This window comes from Nicotiana tomentosiformis, chromosome 2 (genome assembly GCF_000390325.3).
Source record: "Nicotiana tomentosiformis chromosome 2, ASM39032v3, whole genome shotgun sequence".
In the NCBI taxonomy this organism is placed as follows: domain Eukaryota; kingdom Viridiplantae; phylum Streptophyta; class Magnoliopsida; order Solanales; family Solanaceae; genus Nicotiana; species Nicotiana tomentosiformis.
In genome coordinates this window covers 67,405,791-67,430,144 of record NC_090813.1, presented here as the reverse complement: position 1 = coordinate 67,430,144, position 24,354 = coordinate 67,405,791, and the positions used below count along the sequence as shown (strand labels likewise).

Genomic DNA, 24,354 nt, shown 5'->3' with positions numbered 1-24,354 from the left:
TTAAATAAGGGAAGCATTTTTTCTATCATTCACTCGCATTACCAATCTTTTCACATAGAAAGTTTTGTTTAACACTTATGTACATACTTTGTAGCATATATACACAGTAGACACAACACATAAAATATGAACAAGGTGAAAAACAATAGTGTTTAAAGAAGAATTAACAACAAATTCCCATGCACCAAAGCTTCTCAGCTATTTAAGCAGTTGGATAAGAAGCTTGCATAGCAATTCCACAAATTCCTTCTGCAGTATTAATGCCTCTTTGCATTCTAATGTAGTCGTTCTCTCCCCAACTAGTCCCCACGAGTTCTTCACTAACCAATACTTTGTTCCATCACTAGTTTTCCCATATCCGATTGTTGTAACACCATGATCTAATTCAGTTCCACATTCTTCGGTAAAAACACCGCTAGAATAGAATTGAAAATCTGATCCACTAGCATCAATGGCAACGGATACGGATTGGTTAGCAACAGAACTCAACAGAGCAGATTCACTGTCAGCTCGGACATCTTCATAACCAGTAATCTTAACAGCATGGTTGGATTCCTTTCCAGTTTTGCAAGTTCTATCAGTTCCCTCGTATGGATAACCTGATACTGTAGTAAGCCCATGGTTCTTGATTATGAACGCAAAAGCATCATCCATAAGACCTCCCTCACATCCCATATCAGAACTTGTGTCGCAATCCACGAGTTCTGTCACGACCCAAATTCTCACATATCGTGATGACGCCTATCTTAACACTAGACAAGCCGACAACCCCAATAAAATACTATATTTTTTAAGTTTGAAAATATAATATTGAATTCAATAGAAAACCTCACCATTACATATACAAAACACTCCCAAAATACCGTGTCACTGAGTACATAAGCATCTAAATGAATACAAAGCCTGACAAATAAATACACTGTCTGAAAGTATAGAACAGTACAATAACTGAAAGAAAGAGAGTCAAGGTCAACGGACGCCAGACAGCTACCTTGATAGTCTCCAATTGATAGCACTCTGTAAAACTAGCAGACACCATGTCCGAAAGCACCTGGATCTGCACACGAGGTGCAGAGTGTAGTATGAGTACAACCAACTCAATAAGAAACAAGACTAACCTTTGGGCTGAAAGTAGTGACGAGCTCAACAGGTACAGTCCAGTATATAAATAATGGTACAGAAATGTAGGCATGCTTTCAAGTTCGACAGTACAACTCAGTACAAGTAAGTAGATCAATACTGTATGATATGAGGGATATGACATCTCAGTGGAAAACCTCATGTACTCACAATCACAAATCATTCGGTCACTCGGTACTGTTTATGGCCAATCCAGCCCAGGGATATTCCATCCCGTATATATATACATTGACTGACAGTCAGTCACTCAGTATCGTATAAGGCCAATCCAGCCTTGGGGTAATTTATCCCCAAATGTAAATGATTCGGACAAGATCCATGTCCTGGGAAATTCATCATAAATATAAATAAGTAAGGCAAGTCCATGCCCTGGGAAGTCCATCCCATATATAAATCATCTACGCTCACTGTGGGGGGTGCAGACTCCGGAGGGGCTCCTTCAGCCCAAGCGTGATATAAAGTCGATATGGCCTCCTGCAGGCGGGCAACCCCGATCCATATAATGATAAAAACTATAAGGCCTGCTGCAGGAGAGTAGCCCTGTTCTATATAATAATAATATATATATATAAAGCCAATATGGCCTACTGCAGGCGGGCAGCTCCGATCCCATAAATATCCTCACAATGGATGAACATAACTGAGTATGAAATATACATTTTCTTTTTACAACAATTAAATTCAATAGCAACAAGACCCTGTGGGTCCCCCCAAAATATCGGCACGTAGCCTAATCATGATCTTTAATATGAGTCTCAGGTCAATTTCCTAACACGTGAAGCATAATTCTTTAATTTTACAACTTCACAGGATTTATTCAAGTCACAATTTCTATGGTGTACGTCGACACGCTCGTCACCTATCATGTGTGTCACCTCTAATTTATATAATTCCAAATTTGGGGATTCATACATCAAAATCAAGTTTAGAAGTGTTACTTACCTCAAATCGTGTAATTTCTTACTCCGTTATCCCCTTGTCTCGCGAATTAGCCTCCGAACACCTCGAATCTAGTCACAAATAATTCGATTAAGTCAATACAAATTATAGGAATTAATTCCATATGAAAATACTAATTTTCCAACAAAATCCGAAATTTCACCCAAAAATTGCTCGTGAGGCCCACGTCTCGGAACCCGACAAAAGTTACAAAATATGAATACCCTTTCAATCACGAGTCCAACCATACAAATTTTACCAAATTCTGATATCATCTCGACCCTCAAATCTTCAAATTAAACTAAGAGGGTTTTCTAAATTGTCCAACTTAATTCACCCATTAAATATTAAAAATATCTATGGATTCGGATAATTTGACCAATATTGAGTTAAAAATACTTATCCCGTTGTTTTCCTTGAAAATCTCACCAAAAATCGCCTCTTTCCGAGCTCCAATTCGTCTTTTAGAACTTAACGTTTATGTCCAGTCATTTGCTCTACGCGATCGCAGACTTGTCCATGCGATCGAGAAGCACAATTCTCCCACTGCCCACATTAACCTTACACAATCGCGGACTTGTCCACGCGATCGCGAAGCTCAACCTCACAGGCCTACGCGATCGCGGACTCGCCCACGCGATCGCGAAGTACAAACACGTGACCTCCACTTCTGCTCCACTTACTCTACGCGAACGCGACTTTCTTCACATGTTCGCGAATCACAAACTCCCACAGCTACGCGATCGCAATCCTCTTCACGCGATCGCGAAGAACCAAATCATTACTGCCTCAAACAAGTCTACGCGATCGCGGACAAGTTAATGTGATCGCGTATATGGAAACCAGGTACAGGCATCAGAAGTATTACAGCAATTGTTTAAGTCCAAATTTCGATTTGTTAACCATCCGAAACTCACCCGAGGCCCCCGAGACATCAACCAAATACACCAGCAAGTCCTAAAACATCATACGAACTTAGTCGAAATCTCAAATCACATCAAACAATGCTAAAATCACAAATCACACCCCAATTCAAGCTTAACGTAAACTAACGAATTCTAACTTCTACATTCAATGTCGAAACCTATCAAATCAAGTCTGATTGACTTCAAATTTTGCACACAAGTCATAAATGACATAAGGGAGCTATTAAAATTTTCAAAACTGGATTCTGACTTCGATATCAAAAAGTCAACTCCCGGTCAAACTTGCAAACTTAAATTTTTATTTTAGTTATTTCAAGCCCAATTCAACTACGGACTTCCAAATAATTTTATGGACGCACTCCTAAGTCTAAAATACCATACGGAGCTATTGAAATTATCAAAACTTTATTTCGGGGTCATTTACACATAGGTCGGCATCCAGCCAACCTTTTCAACTTAAGTTTTAAACTTTGGAACTAAGTGTTCTCATTCATTCCAAGACCTTACTAGACCCGAACCAATTACCCCAGCAAGTCATATAACAACTGTAAAGTACAAATTGAGGAGTAAATGAGGAAATTAGGCTGTAATACTCAAAATGACCGGCCGGGTGATTACATTCTCCCCATCTTAAACAAACGTTCGTCCTCGAACGGGTTTAGAATTATACATTGAGCCTCAAATAGGTATGGATATTTGCTCTGCATCTCCCGCTTAGTCTCCCAAGTAGCTTCTCCGACTGGTTGGCCTCTCCACTATACTTTCACTGAATCTATGTTCTTTGATCTCAACTTTTGAACCTGCAGGTCTACAATGGCCACCGGCTCCACATCATAAGTCAAATTACCATCCAACAACACTGTGCTGAAATCCAAAACATGAGACTCATCTACGACATACTTTCGGAGTATTGATACATGAAATACTGGATGAACACCCGATAGATTAGGCGGCAATGCAAGTTCATAAGCCACCTCTCTAATCTTCTTAAGTATTTCAAAAGGCCCAATATACCTGGGACTCAACTTTCCCTTATTCCCAAATCTCATAACACCATTCATAGGAGAAACTCGGAGTAGTACCTTCTCTCCTACCATGTAAGCAACATCACGAACCTTGAGGTCGGCAAAACTCTTATGTCTAGACTGTGCCGTGTGAAGACGATCCTGAATCAATTTAACCTTCTCCAAAGCATTCTGAACCAAATCAGTACCCAATAGCCTAGCCTCACTCGGCTCAAACCAACCCACCGGAGACCGACATCGTCACCCATATAAAGCCTCATACGGAGCCATCTGAATGCTCAATTGGTAGCTGTTATTATAGGCAAACTCTGCCAGTGACAAAAACTGATCCCAAGAACCCCCAAAATCTATAACACAAGCACGTAGAATATCTTCCAATATCTGAATAGTGTGCTCCGACTGTCCGTCCGTCTGAGGGTGAAATATTGTACTCAATTGTACCTGTGTGCCTAACTCTCGTTGTACTGCCCTCCAAAACTGTGATGTAAACCGAGTGCCCAGATCAGAAATGATGGACACTGGCACACCGTGAAGGCGAACAATCTCACGGATATAAATCCCAGCCAACCACTCTGAAGAAGAAGTAGTACCGACTAGAATAAAATGCGCGGACTTGGTCAACCGATCTACAATCACCCAAACAGCATCAAACTTCCTCAAAGTCCGTGGGAGCCCAACTACGAAGTCCATGATAATACGTTCCCACTTCCATTCTGGAATTTCAAGTTTCTGAAGCAATCCGCCTGGTCTCTGATACTCGTATTTCACCTGTTGACAATTTAAACACCAAGCTATAAACCCAACTATATCTTTCTTCATTTTTCTCCACCAATAGTGTTGTCTCAAGTCCTGATACATCTTTGCGGTACCCGGATGAATGGAATTCCGCGAACTGTGGGCTTCTTCAAGAATCAATTCATGCAGCCCGTCTACATTTGGCACACAAATACGACCTTGCATCCTCAACATCCCATCATCTTCAATAGTAACATCTTTGGAATCACTGTGCTCAACTGTGTCCTTCAAGACAAGCAAATGGGGATCATCATACTGACGCTCTCTGATGCGGTCATATAAGGAAGACCGTGAAATCACACAGGCTAGAACCCGACTAGGCTCTAAAATATCTAATCTTACGAACTGATTAGCCAAGGTCTGAACATCAACCGCAAAAGGCCTTTCACCAATAGGAATGAATGCAAGGCTGCCCATACTTACCGCCTTCCTACTCAAGATATCGGCCACCACATTGGCCTTCTCGGGATGATACAGAATAGTGATATCATAGTCCTTTAGCAGCTCCAACCATCTCCGCTGCCTCAAATTTAGATCCTTCTGTTTGAATAAGTGCTGAAGACTCCGATGATCTGTAAATACCTCACAAGACACACCATAGAGATAGTGCCTCCAAATTTTCAATGCATGAACAATGGCTGCCAATTCTAAATCATGGACAGGGTAGTTCTTTTCATGTGGCTTCAACTGGAACGAAGCATAAGCAATCACTCTACCCTCCTGCATTAAGACACACCCAATACCAATCTGATAAGCATCACAATACACTGTATAAGAACTTGAAGCTGAAAGTAAAACTAGAACTAGGGTTGTGGTCAAGGCAGTCTTGAGCTTCTGAAAGCTCTCTTCATACTCATCCGACCACCTGAATGGAGCACCCTTTTGGGTCAATTTAGTCAAGGGAGATGCAATAGATGAGAAGCCCTCCACAAAGTGAAGATAATAAAGAAAACTCTGAATCTCAGTAGCTGAAGATGCCCTGTGCCAACTCTGAACTGCCTCTATTTTCTTCGGATCCACCTTAATTCCTTCACTGGACACTATATGTCCCAAGAATGCTACCGAACTAAGCCAGAACTCACACTTGGAGAATTTGGCATAAAGGTTCTCCTCCCTCAGTCTCGGTAGTACAATACTCAAATATTGTGTGTGTTCCTCCTGGCTACGTGAGTACACTAGGATATCATCAATAAATACCTCAACAAACAAATCAAGATACGGCTGGAATACACTATTTACCAAGTGCATAAATGTTGCTGGGGCGTTGGTCAGCCCAAAAGACATCACGAGAAATTCATAGTGACCATAACGTGTCCTGAATATCATCTTTAGAATATCCGAATCCCAAATTTTTAACTGGTGATACCTAGACCTCAAATCAATTTTTGAGAATACCCTCGCTCCCTGAAGTTGGTCAAATAAATCATCAATACGCGGCAAAGGATACTTATTCTTGATTGTAACTTTGTTCAACTGCATGTAGTCGATGAACATCCGCATAGTACCATCTTTATTTTTCATAAACAGAACTGGTGCACCCCAAGGTGACACACTAGGCCTAATAACCCCTTATGAAGGAGTTCTTGAAGTTGCTCTTTCAATTCTTTCAATTCTTTCAATTCAGCTGGTGTCATATGATACGAAGGGATAGAAATGGGCTGAGTGCCCGACACCAAGTCAATACCGAAATCAATATCCATGTCGGGTGGCATACCGGGTAGCTCTGCAGGGAATACATCCAGAAAATCCTGCACTACCGGTACAGAATCAATAGTAGGAGTGTCTGCATCAACATCTCTCACAAAGGCCAAATATGACAAACACCCCTTCCCAACTATATGTTGAGCCTTCAAGTAAGAAATTACCCTGCTGGGAACATAATTTGGAGAACCTCTCCACTCGACCTTCGGCAATCACAGTATCACCAACGTTACCATTTTTGCATGATAGTCCAAAATAGCATGACATGAAGACAACCAATCCATACCCAAGATAACATCGAAATCGACCATACTAAGCAATAAAAGATCAACTCTGGTCTCCAGTCCTCGAATAGTTACCACACATGACCGATATACATGGTCCATAATAATGGTATCGTCCACCTGCGTAGATACACGAACATGTGAAACTAAGGACTCACGGGAATATCGAGATAATGAACAAAACATGATGAAACATACGAATATGTGGAACTAGGGTCACATAATATAGAAGCTTCTTTGTGGCACACTGAGACTAACTGTGATCACTGCATCTGAAGCAACAACATCTGGCCTGGAAGGAAAAGCATATAATCAGGCCTGACCATCACCTGATTGGCCTCCCCCTCTTAGGCAACCCCTAGCTGACTAAGCCCCACCCCGAGCTGGCTGGGCAGGTGGTGGAGCAACTGGTGCAGAAGTCGTAGCCTGACTCATTTGCTAAACTGGACCTCACAAAAAGCGGGGAAAATATTTCCTCATATGACCCAGCTCTCCACACTCATAGCAATCCCGCTCGAAAAATGGTGGCGAGTTCTGAGGTGGACCTCGAGGACCAGAAGAACCTGGTACAGATGAACCCTGAACTGATAGTGCAAGAGATGAACTCTGAGCTGGAAGTGCACCAAGAGAAGACTGAGTCGAGCACTATATGAACCATGGCTAGCTGATGTGCCACAATGGGCTGAACGAGCCATCTGAGCGGGCCTATAAGGACGACCCCTAATGTGATAGGGCTGTCCCCCAGAAGGAACACCGTTTGAATTACCCGAACCACGAGACCTCTTGGCCTCCCTCTCCTCATGCTCCTGAGTACGGACCATCTCTAGCCGTCGAGCACTGTCAAACACCTCATCGAATCTAGCACCTGTTATACATTCCCCAAAATCATAACAAAACGGAACTGCTAGTTGAGGCCATTAATGAACCTCCTGATACTCTCTCTCTCTCAGTCTGAACCAACCAAACGAGCCAACTCTGAAAACCGCATCTCATACTGAGTCACGGACATGTCCTCCTGACATAAATACTCGAACTGCCTACGTAGTTCCTCTCTGCGGGTCTGTGGCACAAACTTCTCCAGAAATAATACGGAGAACTCATGACATGAAAGTGGTGTTGTACCAACTGGTCTGCTCCTCTCATAAGTCTCCCACCATCGGAAAGCAGCTCCAGAAAATTGAAAAGTAGTGAACGAGACCCCACTAGTCTCCAGAATACCCGCTGTCCGAAGCATCCGCTGGCATTTATCCAGAAAACCCTGAGCATCCTCTGACTCAGAACCGCTAAATGGTGGAGGTCGAAGACTCCCAAATCTCTGAAGTCTCCTCTACTCATCATCAGTCATAACGGGAACTACCGGGGCCTGAGCAGCTGCAACCGGCTGGAATGGTGGTGCCCCCGGTATCTGAAGTCCCTGCACTACCTGCTCTAGAGTACGGGCTATAGGGGTATGAGTACCTCCACCGGCCTGAGAAGTGGCAGATGCAGCCTGAAACGAAAGCACCTGAGCAAGGCCAATGCAAACTATCAATATCTATGCCAAAGCCTCCTGAAGGCCTGGAATCACAATGGGCACAGCTGGTACCTGAGCTGGTCATGTCGGCTCAGCTATGTCTGGAATCTACTCCTGAGCTGGAGAAACTGGTAGTGGTGCTCCAACTGCTGTACGAGCTACACCTCGACCTCTACCTCAGCCCCGGCCTCTCACGGCCCTAACTGGTGGCTGACCGTCCAATTAGGTAGTACGTGTCCTCACCATCTGTGAAAGAATAGAATAAAAGAAATTTAGTATCCGAAATCAACAATTTCGCACGACAGAATACAAAAAAAGTGAATTTTTTTTTCCTAAGGGTTTGGCAGTCTCTCGAAGATAAGTACAAATATCTCCGTACCGATCCTCAAGACTATTAAACACGCTCATGACTCGTGAGACCTATATAACCTAGGCTTTGATACCAACTTGTCACGACCCAAAATCTCACTTGTCGTGATGGCACCTATATCAATACTAGGCAAGCCGACAACCTCAATAAAATACTATATCTTTTAAGTTTGAAAATATAATACTGAATTCAATAGAAAACCTCACCATTACAGATATAAAATACTCCCAAAACCCCGTGTTACTGAGTACATGAGCATCTAAATGAATACAAAGCCTTACAGATAAAAACACTGTCTGAAAGTATAGAACAGTACAATAACTGAAAGAAAGAGAGTCAAGGTCAGCGGATGCCAGGCAGCTACCTTGATAGTCTCCAATTGATAGCACTCTGGAAAACTAGCAGTCGACGTGTCCGAAATCACCTGAATCTGCACACAAGATGCAGAGTGTAGTATGAGTACAACCAACTCAATAAGAAACAAGACTAACCTTTGGGCTGAAAGTAGTGACGAGCTCAGTAGGTACAGTCCAGTATATAAATAACGGTACAGAAATGTAGGCATGCTTTCAAGTTCGACAGTACAACTCAGTACAAGTAAGATAGATCAATATTGCATGATATCATGGATATGACATCTCATTGGAGAACCTTGTGTACTCACGATCACAAATAATTCGGTCACTCGATATTGTTTATGGCCAATCCAGCCCAGGGATATTCCATCCCGCATATATATACATTGACTGACAGTCAGTCATTCAGTACCGTATAAGGCCAATCCAACCTTGGGGTAATTTATCCCCAAATGTAAATGATTCGGATAAGATCCATGTCCTGGGAAATTCATTATAAATATAAATAAGTAAGGCAAGTCCATGCCCTGGGAAGTCCATCCCATATATAAATCATCTACGCTCACTATGGGGGGTGCAGACTCCGAAGGGGCTCCTTCAGCCCAAGCGTGATATAAAGTCGATATGGCCTCCTACAGGCGGGCAGCCCCTATCCATATAATGATAAAGACTATAAGGCCTGCTGCAAGCGAGTAGCCCCGTTCCCGATCCCATAAATACCCTCACAATGGATGAACATGACTGAGTATGAAATATATATTTTCTTTTAAAAACAATTAAATCCAACAGCAACAAGATCCTATGGGTCCCAAAATATCGGCACGTAGCCTAATCATGATCTTTAATACGAGTCTCAGCTCAATTTCCTAACACGTGAAAAATATACAAATAATAACATGATTCTTTAATTTTACAACTTCACATGATTTATTCAAGTCACAATTTCTATGGTGCACGTCCAAACGCTCGTCACATATCATGTGCGTCACTTCTAAACAATTTATATAACACCAAATTTGGGGATTCATACCCTAAGAATCAAGTTTAGAAGTGTTACTTACCTCAAACTGTGTAATTTCTTACTCTGTTATGCCCTTACCTCGCAAATTGACATCTGAACGCCTCGAATCTAGTCTCAAATCATTCGATTCAGTCAATACAAATTATAGGAATTAATTCCATATGAAAATACTAATTTTTCAACAAAATTCAAAATTTCACCCAAAAATCGCCCGTGGGGGCCACGTCTCGGACCGCCCTTTCAATCACGAGTCCAACTATATAAATTTTACCAAATTCGGACATCATCTCGACCCTCAAACCTTTAAATTAAACCAAGAGGGTTTTCTAAATTTTCCAACTTAATTCACTCATTAAATGTTAAAAACAACCATGGATTTGGGTAATTTAACCAATATTGAGTTAAGAACACTTACCCCGTTGTTTTCATTGAAAATCTCCCAAAAATCGCCTCTTTCCGAGCTCCAATTCGTCAAAAATGGAAAATGGAACTTAAAGTTTCTGTCCAGTCATTTGCTCTACGCGATCGCGGACTTGTCCACGCGATCGCGAAGCACAATTCTCCCACTGCCCACATTAACCTTACGCGATCGCGGACCTGTCCACGCGATCGCGAAACTCAACCTCACAGGCCTACGCGATCGCGGACTCGCCCACACGATCGCGAAGCACAAACGCGTGACCTCCACTTATTCTACGCGAACACGACCTTCTTCACGCGTTCGTGAATCACAAACTCCCACAGCTACGCGGTCGCAGCCCTCTTCACGCGATCGCAAAGAACCAAATCATCACTGCCTCAAACAAGCCTACGCGATCGCGGATAAGTTAATGCGATCGCGTATAAGGAAACTAGGTACATGCATCAGAAAAATTCTAGCAGCTATTTAAGTCTAAATTTCGATATGTTAACCATCCGAAACCCCACATGAGGCCCCCGGAACCTCAACCAAATATACCAACAAGTCCTAAAACCTCATACGAACTTAGTTGAACCCTCAAATCACATCAAACAATGCTAAAATCACAAATCACACCCAATTCAAGCTTAACGAAAACTAACGAATTCCAACTTCTACATTCGATGCCGAAACCTATCAAATCAAGTCCGATTGACCTCAAATTTTGCACACAAGTCATAAATGACATAACAGAGCTATAAAAATTTTCAGAATTGGATTCCGACTCCGATATCAAAAAGTCAACTCCCCGGTCAAACTTCCAAACTTAAATTTCTATTTTAGCCATTTCAAGCCTAATTCAACTACGGACTTTTAAATAATTTTCCGGACACGCTCCTAAGTCCAAAATCATCATACAGAGCTATTGGAATCATCAAAATTTTATTCCGCGGTCATTTACACATAGGTCGACATCCAACCAACATTTTCAACTTAAGTTTTAAACTTTGGAACTAAGTGCTCTCATTCATTCCAAGACCTCACCGGACCCGAACCAATTACCCCGGCAAGTCATATAATAACTGTAAAGTAAAAATTGAGCAGTAAATGGGGAAATAGGGTTGTAATACTCAAAACGACCGGTTGAGTCGTTACATTTGCTCAGACAAAGATATTAACTTACCTATTTTGATCTTGTTGATCCCTCAGTAGCAGCAACAACAGAAAATGCTCAACAACAGCCTACATTATCAGTTTAATAAGATTTTCTTCTGTAGCATATTCATTAAAGAAAATACTATTACTAGCATGACCAAATAACTTGACTTACCACACTGCCCTTGGTCCTTAACTCCAGTAACGGCACCCTTCTTTCTCCAATCCATGGTAGCGGGAGCAGTCACATTTTCATACTTGAATGATATGGTTTTTGATGACTTTTGATGAGAAGACATTTTGTATCCATTGTGAGTCGCTTTAAATTCCTCATTTGTCAAATCTACAAATTCGTTGATGCCCAACTTATAAGGCCTAATTCCAGCCTTATTGACTGACTCAATGTATTCAAAATTGTCCTTGAATATTTTGAACCTCTTTGCTTTCTCTGCATCATCTCTGTACACACGTCCAAAGCGAGCCATCCAGTGATCGTGTTTCTGGACCATTGATGCTTCGTTCAAGTCACGAGATGTGGTTTGAGAAGCCCACATTCCTAACACTAGTAGAGCTACAAAAGCAAGCTTAGCTTCCAACTGGATATTAAAGCCATCTTTCACTAGCTGAATTTTTGTGTTGAATCTAATATGTCTCTATTTGAATGTTGCGGATGAAATGCTTAGAGTGACTATGGTATTTATAGTACTAACGCTGTGGTTATATTAAGGTAACTCAAATTTTTTATCATTTTTACTTGATGATTGAATTCTTCGGAAAGCCCGGCAAGTTACGTATGATAGACTGATTGTTATAATAAAGGTGGATCAGGCACGTTGTTTGATGTCCTCAAATGATATCTTACAATAAACCTTTCATTTGCATTTATCTCACAAGTTTTCGTTCCATAATTTTCGAACATAGTTTTGGAACTATAGGCACTAAAGAAGCTCCTTTATTGGCATGGGATGGAGGACTTGATCACTATGTTGTCCTATTTGTAAGTAACAATCACTTCTGTTTTGACCTTAAATGTATTAGGAAAAGGAACCAAAAGAAGAAAGAACGAAAAAAAGAGAGAAAAAGAGAAAGAGAAAGGCCATCACAGCAGTTTGCCCTTTACTCAACAGGAAAGAAAACATTTTCATGAATGGCATGTCATATTTGTTTTATGAGATTACGTTATTTTCTTTAGTAAACAAATCAAGAAATATGGGAACTAGTTTTGTTACAGAACTTTTTATCATTATTCTGGAGAATGAAAGATATGGAAAGAGCAATAATGCAAAAATTCAAATTGTTGAGGTGTTGATAGTCAGTGAAGCATAAACATATAAATGTCGAACAATACAACCTAATAGTAGTACTTAGTATATCCCCAACTTTCACCACAAAGTCTTAGGAAGTAACCAACTCAAGATTTTGTAATATAAATTTAGCTTTTTCGTTTTCCACCAGACCATTATCAAAACCAAAGGCCCTGTTGCTTCTATATGCAGTTTTTACATGAACAAAATCAGAGGCATATTAGCCAGGAACTACGGACGGGATGGTAAATGGAGGAAAGACAGTGAGACAGTTGATTGTGGAATCAAAGAAATAGGGCATCCACAACCTTGGTACCATATCCTATAGTCTATCTGGTTAGTTAGTCAAATTTCAAAATTATTTATCACCTAGAACTTGGTAACACCTCAGATAGTTACCCAACTTATATGAGCTCTCCAGAAGAGAATCAAGTAACTACTAATGCATGTTAGTAGTTTAATGGTTTTCAGTTCTGATGATTGCAAATTTAAGGATATCACTTGGTCTCATATGGAAATGCGCAAAATCGTACCAAAGGGAGAGCGGGGAAGAAGAAACCAGGAGCACTCGAACATAAAGACACACATCATACGCTACTCATAAAGAGTGAACATTTTCATTTAAAATAAGGCCCTTGATATGCACAAAATTTCATTATGTTCAACAACTATGCCCCAATCCTGAACTAGTTGTGGTTGGCACAAATTTCAATATGTACAAGTCCAAATTCATATAAAATTTGAAACATCACATGTGTTTCAGCTCAATTGTGAGCGATGCCTATTCCCATTAGAGCTGAATAAAATCAAAGAAATTCCTACGTCATATTCTACAGCTTCTGAAACTATGCAAGCCTTACCATCATCCTTCAGACTTCAGGAAGTTGAAATCAATGCAGAACTGCTTGAATTGTTATCTACCAAGTGTCTCGGAAGAGCCTGTTTCTCTTCAATCCTGCCATATCAGCATTAAAATTATTCTGAAAATCAATAGATGGATGAATGAAACAACATTACCAGACTTCATATTAGGGAATTCATTCCTGCAGAGCTGAATCATACCCTTGCAAGTTACGCAAAAAATGGAGATTCTTCAAAACACTACTGTGCCACCAGCTTCTCAATTTCTGATAAATTAAGGTTTAACGAGCCACAATAGCATTCAGGCTCACGTGTCCGTCAACAAATTAGAAAGCGCTTGAATCAATGATTTAGGATCGAAAAGCACTCCCATTTTTGGATCATGGATGGAATCCACAGTGACCTACAAGAACTCAATTTGTCACCTAAATTGAAGAGGGTCACCAGCAAACCAATCACTTATGTGGTCTAACTACATTCCATGATGCCGACTGTTTGCAAATTTCAAATGAGAACTTAGTTTTTGAAATTACAAAGAGAAAGCCCATGAAGAAAAGAAACTGATGCAAGTGCATTATTGAGTAACTAAGAAGCATTTCTAATAACCATGAAACAGGAACATACCACATTGAAAATTCCCTGAGAAGCCAGGCGTTCTATATCCACATGTATTTGGCCATTTTTTGGCACCAGAAGGGTGTTGAGATATTTGTTTGGCTGAAAAGAAAAATTAAACCATAGAAAAATAGAATTTTGATTTTCATGACAAAGATTCAAAGTATTGTTTGTGCAAGTACATGATATCTAGTGCTATGTGTTGCCAATCAGCTAGTTGCCAAGTGAACTAAAAACAAAATAAATTTACAGTGACGAGAACCAAATAAATTTGACTGAATTGTAACAGATGGAATATCCACTTTTTCATTGTTTGGCCATGAAATAATTTATACTCTCAAGGAAACTTTACAACGTAATATGTAATGCCAGGTATCTTGGGTCATTTTCCTCAAGTTAATTTCTCTCTTTCTATTCTTAACAATTTAGGAAAAACTTGTGCCCCAGATGTTCCACCCATTAATGCAAAACAACTGATGTTTTTAATTCTCATCTTAGGAACCATAATGGCATCGGGTACAATCAATTGGGATAAAGGGAGTACAAAGGACTCAAAAATTAACTTACAAGATGCAGCAGGAAAATAGAGTGGGAGTTACCCAGGCGCGGAACTAGGGAGGGGCAGAACTGGGGGTGCCTCGGAAAATTACACTGTATATACCTAGGCAAATATTCTCAAATCTTAAGAATCATTAGCTCCATTATTTTGTTTGAAGATATATGCTCAAGTCAATTCCAAAGTGTGCGATGTCTCATAAGCAGGACCAGGAAAAAGGCAGCTAATGCCTAGTAGCATTAAATTACAGTCTGATACAAATGAAAAGTTCCACAAGTGTCAAGCTGGTGGCTAAGAAACTTTAGAAGATTTGAGAGGAACTTTCTCTAAGAATTTGAAACGGACAGCAAAATGAAGCCTACTTTCAATAAAAGTAAGTTTTTTTTTTCACTGGAAGCAGGTTGGTGAAAATTCCAAAAAGATTCTGAATTCAGCTCACAGCCTATGGAGAAGTGAACCTTACACTACATTAAATTTACTAGTAGTCTCTCGCTACTAGTTGCAACCTTAAAAAGAAGAATAACAGTATCAACGACCTGGAACAAGGTACACAAAGAATATTTCCCCTTAGTGGGTTCCAAGAAAGAATATCTTCTGAGTCATGGAAACAACTAAGGGGAAATATGGAGAGTCCCCACCACACTCTCTGAGTTGGGAAAGAAAAAGAAAGGAAGACATGGATTAAACAATGCCACATGCAAGATCCTACAACCACACTCAGGAACCTTTTGAGTAAACCAAAATTTGACCATCACTTTCCCAAAGTTGCATTTTGGCAATGATGTGAAAAGAATTCAACTGACAAAGCAAGTTCCACAAAAAAGGACCAAGTGAAATAACCCAATTACATGAAAATCCATTATCAGTTAGTCATTCACTTGAACGATCAGCTACTTACAGGATTTTTAAGACAGTTGTGAGGATTTCCATAAGTTCGATTTAAGGCATCAGTAATGGCAGTCACAAAGCAAGAAGCACCAAAGCCACTAGTTTCTCGATCATGAGTACCATTCAAAAGAAGTACCTGGGATTAGAAGGCAAAAGAAAAGAACAAGAAGAAGATGAATTGTTGGGGAAGGAAAAGGAGAGATTAACAATATTGATATGAGAAAAACATCTACCAATGAGGAAAGCATTGACATAGAAAATAAAAGTTTGTCTCAGCAAGCACCAATACAGTTATCATTTGCATCGCCTAAATTACCTTGGGACACGTCCGCGAAGAGATGGTTTCTCCCACTCCAAGTAAAACCTTCAAATGGAGCAAAATCGCCAAGTAAATTGTTTGCTTTCTTCTTCTTCTTTTTTTCAAATTGGAGAAGAAGAATGCTTATTATAGTAGTGATGACAATGTCATGCTTGAGAAGATGAACTCCACTTGAGAAACAAATTAGTTTCCAATATTAGGTCTATCTTAGACCTACTTATTTTCTTGTTGTACAAGCAGAACTAGACTCGATAAAACCAGATACTTGCACATGCTTTAAGAATGAGAGATGAACAGTATGAATATAGTTACAATAAGAAATAATATTGGGGGGGGGGGGGGGGAGGACTAATTATAAACAAAAATAAAGGAAAACAACAAATCCTGGGTTGTAACAATGCATTCCATGCCTGTGCTCCACATATCAAACTGTAGTGTGGAAGAACAACTTATGTTGCACGGTACTCTACCAGAGAGGGGCAGATGGAAGTAAAGAGGGATCCCATGGCAAATATGATACAGTCGACACTTCTCAACTGTTCCAAGGCAGTGGGATTTACAGTGGGGAAGACCTGTTCAAAGGGCAAAAGAACCAATGAATATCAGCAGTCAGTAGATCATCAACAGATAAACAAGCTTTCCATGAATCAATACTGTTACAAAAGCACAAAGCTCCAACATAAAATGTTGACAGATTTTTTTTTACGCTTTGTTATTACATTCAATGTTAGAAATAATAGTAATTACAACTATTTTGGGAAAAATCATTTTTTTTGTATTCATCATTTGACCTTTCCAAATGCTAGACAAGAGTGGGTTGCTCTAGTGGCAAGCACCCTCCACTTCCAACCAAGAGGTTGTGAGTTCGAGTCACCCCAACAGCAAGGTGGGGAGTTCTTGGAGGGAGGGAGCCGAGAGTCTATCGGAAACAGCCTCTTTACCCCAGGGTAGGGGTAAGGTCTGCGTACACACTACCCTCCCCAAACCCCCCTAGTGGGATTATACTGGGTTGTTGTTATTGTTGACCTTTGCAAATGCTACAAAATATTTCCTTGTATGGTGATATTAGGAATGTCAGTAAGTCTCCTTTCCAAGTTTCCAAGTTTTTATTTCAATTTCTCAATTTACAATTATTTCTAGTTCTCCGCCATAGACCTTTTATTTACCATTAAAAACTACCATCTTTATCAAAAACTTAAAATTAATTTTAAAATTTACATTATTTCATTGTATTCATCATTTGACCTTTTAAAATAATAAAAGAATTCATTAATTCCTCATAAGTGACATTAGGAATGCAGTAAGGCCTCATTTGTTTTTTTTAAGATTAAGACGTTTGAATTTGAATACACATCTGAATATCAAGATGTGCATTAAGATTAAGACATCTGACTCTGAATACACATCTGAATATTAAGATGCGTACTAAGATCTGAATACTAAATGATTAAGACTGTCTGTTTTTTAACATCTGAATGTATAAAAGTTATCTTTATTTGAAATTAATAAACATAAAGCCAAATAAAATACTAAATAATCCAATATTCTATCAATAAAATATATTTTTTAAAAATATGATAGTTAGTGGTGGTAATGGCTAATGGTGGTGTTTGTGAATGTCGACTAGAGGCGGTGGTTGGTGGTGGTTTTGGTTGATGATGGTAGTTCTGAATAGTAGCTAGTGGTAATTGGTAGTGATAGCGATTATGGTTGAGAATGGTGGTGGTAGGTGGTAATAATTAATAATGGTGGGTGGTGGTTGTGGTTGTGGTTGTGATTGAGGAAGGTGGTGGTAGTTTATAAGGGTGGGCAGTACTGGCTATGGTTGTTGATGGTGATGGGGTGGTTAGTTGTGGTAGTTAAAGTAGATGAGTTTGTGGTTGTGGTTGTGGTTGAGAATGATGGTGGTGGGGGTAATGGGGATTCTGGGGTGGTTGTCAATAATGGTGGCGGCTATGATTGAAGAGGTGGCAGTGGTGGTGGTGGTGGTGGTGGTTGAGTACGGTGGTGGTGGTTGAGTACGGTGGTGGTGGATGGCATGGTAATGGTTGATAATGGTAGGTGGTGGTGGCAATTAATGATGAATATGGATGATAGCATCTTAATGAAATTAAGTCTTTATTATAGATCTTAATCATACAGACCTATTAAGACTCATTAAGTGGTTGTGAAGTAAAAACCCTCAGGGGTTGGCCTGGTGGCAATTGACTTGAGCCTTGGGGTTTGCTCCCTTTCAAGGTCTCAAGTTCGAAACCCACTGGGTGCAAACAATTTCTGAGAGCCATCGGACTGGGTAAAACCTGAATTAACCGTGGTGCACTTGCGGGAAACTCCTTGCCGAGGGCCTGTGCACTCCCGGGATTAGTCGGGGCTCAAAGAGACTCGGACACCCGGTGCAAATCAAAAAAAAAGTGGTTGTGAAGTAAAAAAAAACAAAGAAACATAATGATTAAGATTCAAACTTTAAAAACAAACACACTTAATGTCTGAGACCTGGATGATTAAGATTCAGACCTTCATTAAGGGCAAACAAATGAGGCCTAAATGTCATTTCCAAGTTTCAAGATTTTTATTCCAATTTTTTCAAATTTTTAGCACGATAAAGAAAAGCAACAAAAAATTTTTGGTTACATATAGCTTTCAACAAGGTGAATGAGGAATTGAACTTCCACAATCCAAAGAGCATATAGTATGATGTTCCTAACATCCAAAGTTAAGATTGGACAACCATTGGAGACAAATAATTGATATATTTTTCTCTTTCCTCGGGCAACAACAATTTGAAGAAGAGGGTTTAGCTTTAAGAACCTATCAGAAAGTATTTATCCTTTTTTTAAATTTCAAAAAAAAAAAAAAAAAGATAAAGCATATTATGGTACAGAGTTCAAGTATCGTCTTTCTTTTCACTGACAAGAACAATAACCATATTTACCTCATGCAATAAGTTGCTTCCTTCACTGGACATGTAAAATATCCGCTTTATTCTAGAAGGAAGTTCTGGGGCTGAAGATGCCTCCTGTCCAACAAGGTTCAAAAAGTGAACTTGGGTTGAGTTGGACAAGACCAACCTACTGGACAAACTTTAGCATAAAATGAAATAACAAGTAGCCAAGATTTATTGTATACCCAACACTTTCCATATTGTGTAGCACATATTAGACTATTCAACAGAGGTATAAAACTGAAATATCTAGCAAAGGTAAGGACCATGACCATGTTAGGTCTTCGGACTATATCTCAACATGAACCACTAGTCCCTAAGAGCTATATGCAGGGTACTCACTAATCGCTCCAGGCCAAAGTGCAAATCCACAAACTTAATCCTTTGAAATTACCCAGCAAAATCAATTTAACATCCAGAACTACTACACCAAGGCCCTTTTATACAGACCCCCAAGTGCCAATATCTATGAAACATATCCAAAATATTTATAACATAAGCATCTCATATTTCAATTTCTTTCTTTAGTAGAACAAGAAGGTATAATACAAGTTATTTTGCAGTCTCACAGACATGGAGTTCATCATTCAAGAGTATGTTAACCCCAGTAAACAAGTCTCCTTAAAAGGCTGTCATACTTTAAGCAGTAAAATTATCTACAACATACAAACAGATAATGAATAGTTCTAATCATTGCACCTATCAAATGAATCAAACATTAAGTCCCAGATAGGTTATCAAAATATATCAAGGGTTTCTGATTTGAGAATAAATTATGATAACAAGGTTTGACAAAAACATCCCGTTTCAGCAGGGACCATAGCAGCTCCTTTTAGGAAGATGGCATTTATCGTGGTTATAATTTATGTTAGGAATATTAAATTATAATGATAAAACTTGCAAGAAGTATCTGTTTTGAGAAAATTTTATGGGAAAAAAGAACAATAAAAAGAAACAAAGAACAGTACAAATCAGATTAAAAACTGTGTTTATACCTTGTCTATAGGTTGCATGGATCCATGGGTTGGATGAGATATTTCATTCTGTCCGCGTATAACAGTTCCATCCTACACATCAGTTACGTGCAACAAGTAAAATTTTAATTTGTAGTTGCAAGTAAACATCCATTAACTACATTATTTGTAACTCCCCCATCTGATCAAAGGAGATTCATACTAATGGCTTAACGAGCAGTGAGCATAGGAAATAGATTTTAAATTTGTCACTTTCTGTTCAAAGTCTTATTTGTTAGAAGGATCATCATCCTGAATTCCTAAAGAAATTCAACTTCATCACTTCTGAGATAAATTACAAGGTGCTATTCTTGGGTAGTATTTAGAACTGCTCTTTGACATCATTGTTTAAGATGACTTTTGAGTCAAATTATGGGTACTTCTCATGATTACTACCTTATGTGTGGATTATAAGCAGCCATGTAATTGATCAAGCAGATCCAAAAGAAGATGACATAGGTTCCTTAGTTCCCTAATATTAGCAAGCACAAACATGGACCAGTTAAATTTTGACTTTGTCTATATTCTTGAGCTGATTAGATCCGATTCTCATATTGTCGCCTATTCCTGCAGCAATTTGTTGAAGAATGAGTCAGCAATGGGTACTATTGACCAATATCTACATTGAAACCTTGGATTTACGGGATCAATGTGAAGCTTTGGTACTTGTAATAGCCTCCTACTAACCCACACACCCCACCCCTAAACTATTCATATCCATAATGGACTACAGCTGCTAGTTAACTTTACACCCTAGAATAGAGTTTTAAAAAAAAAGGAAATAGACACCCAAATGATTTTTCAGGCAAATATGACCAATTGGAAGTAGAAAACCGATATTATAAATTGCCTGAAAAAATATCAGCGGCATAACACAGTTGAAAAATAGACTTGAAAAAGAAAAAGACAAACAGAAATTCCTCTTTCTGGCTATATCATCTATTTTTTATCCTTTTTTTTTCGATAAGTCCCTAGTTTTATGGATTTATGATTTTCTTCTTGCAAAAACACTCATTTTCATCTCTTTAGCCACACCTATCAATATTATTATTTTTCCCTTCACCATATAACATCCATTTGGGAAAAATGGATAAAAGTTTAAAGAAGTGCATGATGCTATCCTCACAAACTGACCAAGATATTCCCAGCAAAGGAGAGACATTGATGCAAGTAATGGACTTAATAAAATTCAAAGGCACGCGTTCATATTCATTTGCATTAGATGCTAAGTGGAACTGGATTCCTTGTGCCTCTTTATAGATGTCTAGTCTATAATAAATAAGGACGGCCAACAATACAACCTGAAAAATGAATAAATAAAACAAAAGGCTCTGGTGATGAAGGTAGCAGACAGAATAATTAAGGAGTCAAGGCATAGGAAGGAGAGATTAGATACTAGTTTTAGAGAACATAGAGATCATACCAATAACTCACATCCCAGGGTAAGCCTTTCATTTGTAGATATCACGGGAAGGACCAAACTTTCTGCTGGAATTTCTGAAACCCGTGAAAACAAAAAGATTGCTGCATCTAAAGACTGGAAGAATAAACGTGCTCCAGCAAAGAAAAAGTTCCCTATACTGCAAATGTCATAAGGTCTTGTTACCAACTTCAGTCACTATTACAAGTATCGATGAAAATAAACCACCCAGAACAATGATTAAAGGAGAATATTAAGCTAAACAGACAACTAGCAATATACCTTCCATTGCTGAAACAGAATAACTCATCTGACCGCCGGAGAATCTGAAAATAGAAAGAGCCAACAGCTGGTTCTCAATAGCAAGTCCAACAACTTCTATAATCGATCATTTAAGAAGACAGAAGAAGAGCCAATTAACGGGTAAGAATAAAGTATTTATTATTTCCAGTGGAAGTTCCATCATTATGTATGACAACAATCAGCAAATAGCTTCAGAAGTTTCAACCATATTATCTGATTTCAACACCATGGAATGTTGTCAACACCATGGAATGTTGGTACAACGATAGAATTTGATGGAACATTAATGATTTGATTGATACTGTACAAGTGCTCAAGAGGTGAATATTATACACTCAAGCTGCAAATTAACCCTCATTGCTGAGTGGTCAGTTGGTCCATTGGCCGTTCAACGCCACAAGCAGAGTTTGATTCAATTAGGGTCACCCCAGTGCCCTATCATGAAATCATTGATTGGAAGGGGGCAAAGTAAACTGAAGGTCTATATAACCTACTAACAACAAAGAAGTCCAGATTAGGAACAGTACTAGGTGTTATTTAGGCATAATGAAGCTATTGGGAACCTTTTCTTGATAATAGAATAATAAACAAGAACCAGAACTGCTATTGTATAACAGAGTTTCAGTATGGTAGTTTGGGCAATGGGTTAAATTTCAGTGCTTAAAACTCCACTAATGTCAGATATAGTCATCCATCCCATTACAGAGTTGAACTCCTTATTCTACCCAAATTTGGCAACTTGTGCCCTTAGATGTAACTCCTTCCACTCTAAACTGATAAAAAATAGTATATCACATGTATACAGAAACGTATCTAATCCCGAAATAAGCATTGGATGCAAAGACTTCCCATCAACAAAGAAGAAGATGAACTAAATAGCATAATAATGTTGAGAGCAAAGTCGGCAACATCTACAGAAGACGATTATCCTCAACAAAATTCTGCAAGTTAATTTTCAAGCCAATGCAGCATCTCAAAAAGATAGTCCCTAGCTTTTTTAAAAGGGAAAGGATAGGATAGCATTGAAGCAGTTGGAAATATAGTAGTGCCTAATTGACCAACCTGATCCTGGAAGTAAGCCAAGAAAGCTCTTATAGTTTCCCTATATGGTTTTGAGACACCTCGCCATAGATCATGGCTGCCCTCCACAATGTCGTACCTGTCATGATCCATTAACAAGTACAAGTGGGTATACAGAATTCAGTAGAACCAGATAAAAGATGAAAAGGTTCTCCAAGGAGATCACTTTTCTTTTTTCCTGTTTATTTCCTTCTTTTTCTTTCCTTCTTTCTTTCGTTTTTTACTTTAAGATGCCATTATTCTAATATATCTTCAATTTTATGTGGGAGTGCTACTTTTCCAAGTAGACTAGGTAGTTTCTTAAGCTTGTACTTTTACCAATCAAATATGTGAGAATTAATTCTTAATATACTGAATCTTTTATTTCTTCTAGGTTACTTTTATGCAGTCTTGACAGGTTTATGGGTTTCTTCTACATCCTCCAAGTTTACAGTCATTGCTAGTGTTCAGGTAAACAGATACAGCCCAGATAACCAGATCTGCACAAAAATAATTCAACATTTTTATTCTTTCCTAAAGCTCTGTCAATTGCCACACCTTTGAAGAATCTTGTAGTTATAGTTCCACCTGGATTTAGCCACGATATAAGAAAAATCAAGATAAGCCCAAGGAACCCATTACCATCGCATAGCAGTTAGTCTATATAACCATCTAAATCTGTGTTGATAACATTTTACCCACTTAGCATGGATAAAAAGGGCCAGAAATTCCACAATGAAAATGACAGCAGCATTTTTGCTTCAAATATTTCTTGGAGAAGAATGCAAGAGTAACTACCATTCTGATTTGGCTCTCTGTGGATCAAGAGGTAAACGATGACCAAGCAATATTCGGACTGCACGAGCCTCCGAGGTACTTTGGTCTGACAATCTCAAACATCTTGATCGTATATCTCCAACAGCAGGACCACCTAAATATTGACTGTCAACTTTTTTATCATTCATTCGTTTTGCCAGAAAAATATGTGTAAAGAATGACGCAAAAAACTTAACAGGGGAACAAACTCATTAACATAAACTGTAGTCTTTCTGAAGAAACTTTACTTTCTCTTTGTTTCTTAGAAAGGCCTAAAACATTACTAGATATAGTCGGAAAGAGTGTTAAGCGCTTCTTCTGTAGAAGATTACGTCACCATACCTCTTGAAATGTAAATTATCATAGCCCAAAATATTTTTAACATGGGAATGTCATGTCTTAAAAATACAGCTAACACTAATTTTCAGACGCACAAGTTTAGTGAACAGATAGAGAGGCCTAAAAGGTTAAGGATAAAGAATAGAAAGGATTGGAACTTTTAACCACACCAAGAACACGAACAATTTCAGCAGTACTGCCTCCATCATCAGAAACAGGGAGCACATGAGCTACACGAGTAGTTAGTTTCTTAAGCTCTTCAACCACACCATTAAAAGCAGTTCCACCTGTAGCA

The 24,354-nt window shown here is 39.0% G+C and overlaps 1 protein-coding gene and 1 pseudogene across 1 annotated transcript; both read right to left on the bottom strand.

Annotated features, from left to right (window-relative positions):
* On the bottom strand, nucleotides 1–13,433 carry LOC104101198 (senescence-specific cysteine protease SAG39-like; annotated as a pseudogene).
* An 86-nt stretch (nucleotides 13,434–13,519) lies between these two features.
* On the bottom strand, nucleotides 13,520–24,350 carry LOC104101199 (uncharacterized protein YNL011C; the record flags this gene model as incomplete). Its single annotated transcript, XM_009608640.4, has 13 exons — nucleotides 13,520–13,884; nucleotides 13,992–14,193; nucleotides 14,415–14,507; nucleotides 15,860–15,985; nucleotides 16,166–16,213; nucleotides 16,639–16,740; nucleotides 19,101–19,184; nucleotides 20,105–20,176; nucleotides 21,546–21,702; nucleotides 21,825–21,868; nucleotides 22,908–23,004; nucleotides 23,703–23,835; nucleotides 24,230–24,350. Coding segments are annotated over 12 exons (1,173 nt in total), but the record flags the coding sequence as incomplete, so codon positions are not given.
* Between the last annotated feature and the right edge of the window lie 4 nt (nucleotides 24,351–24,354).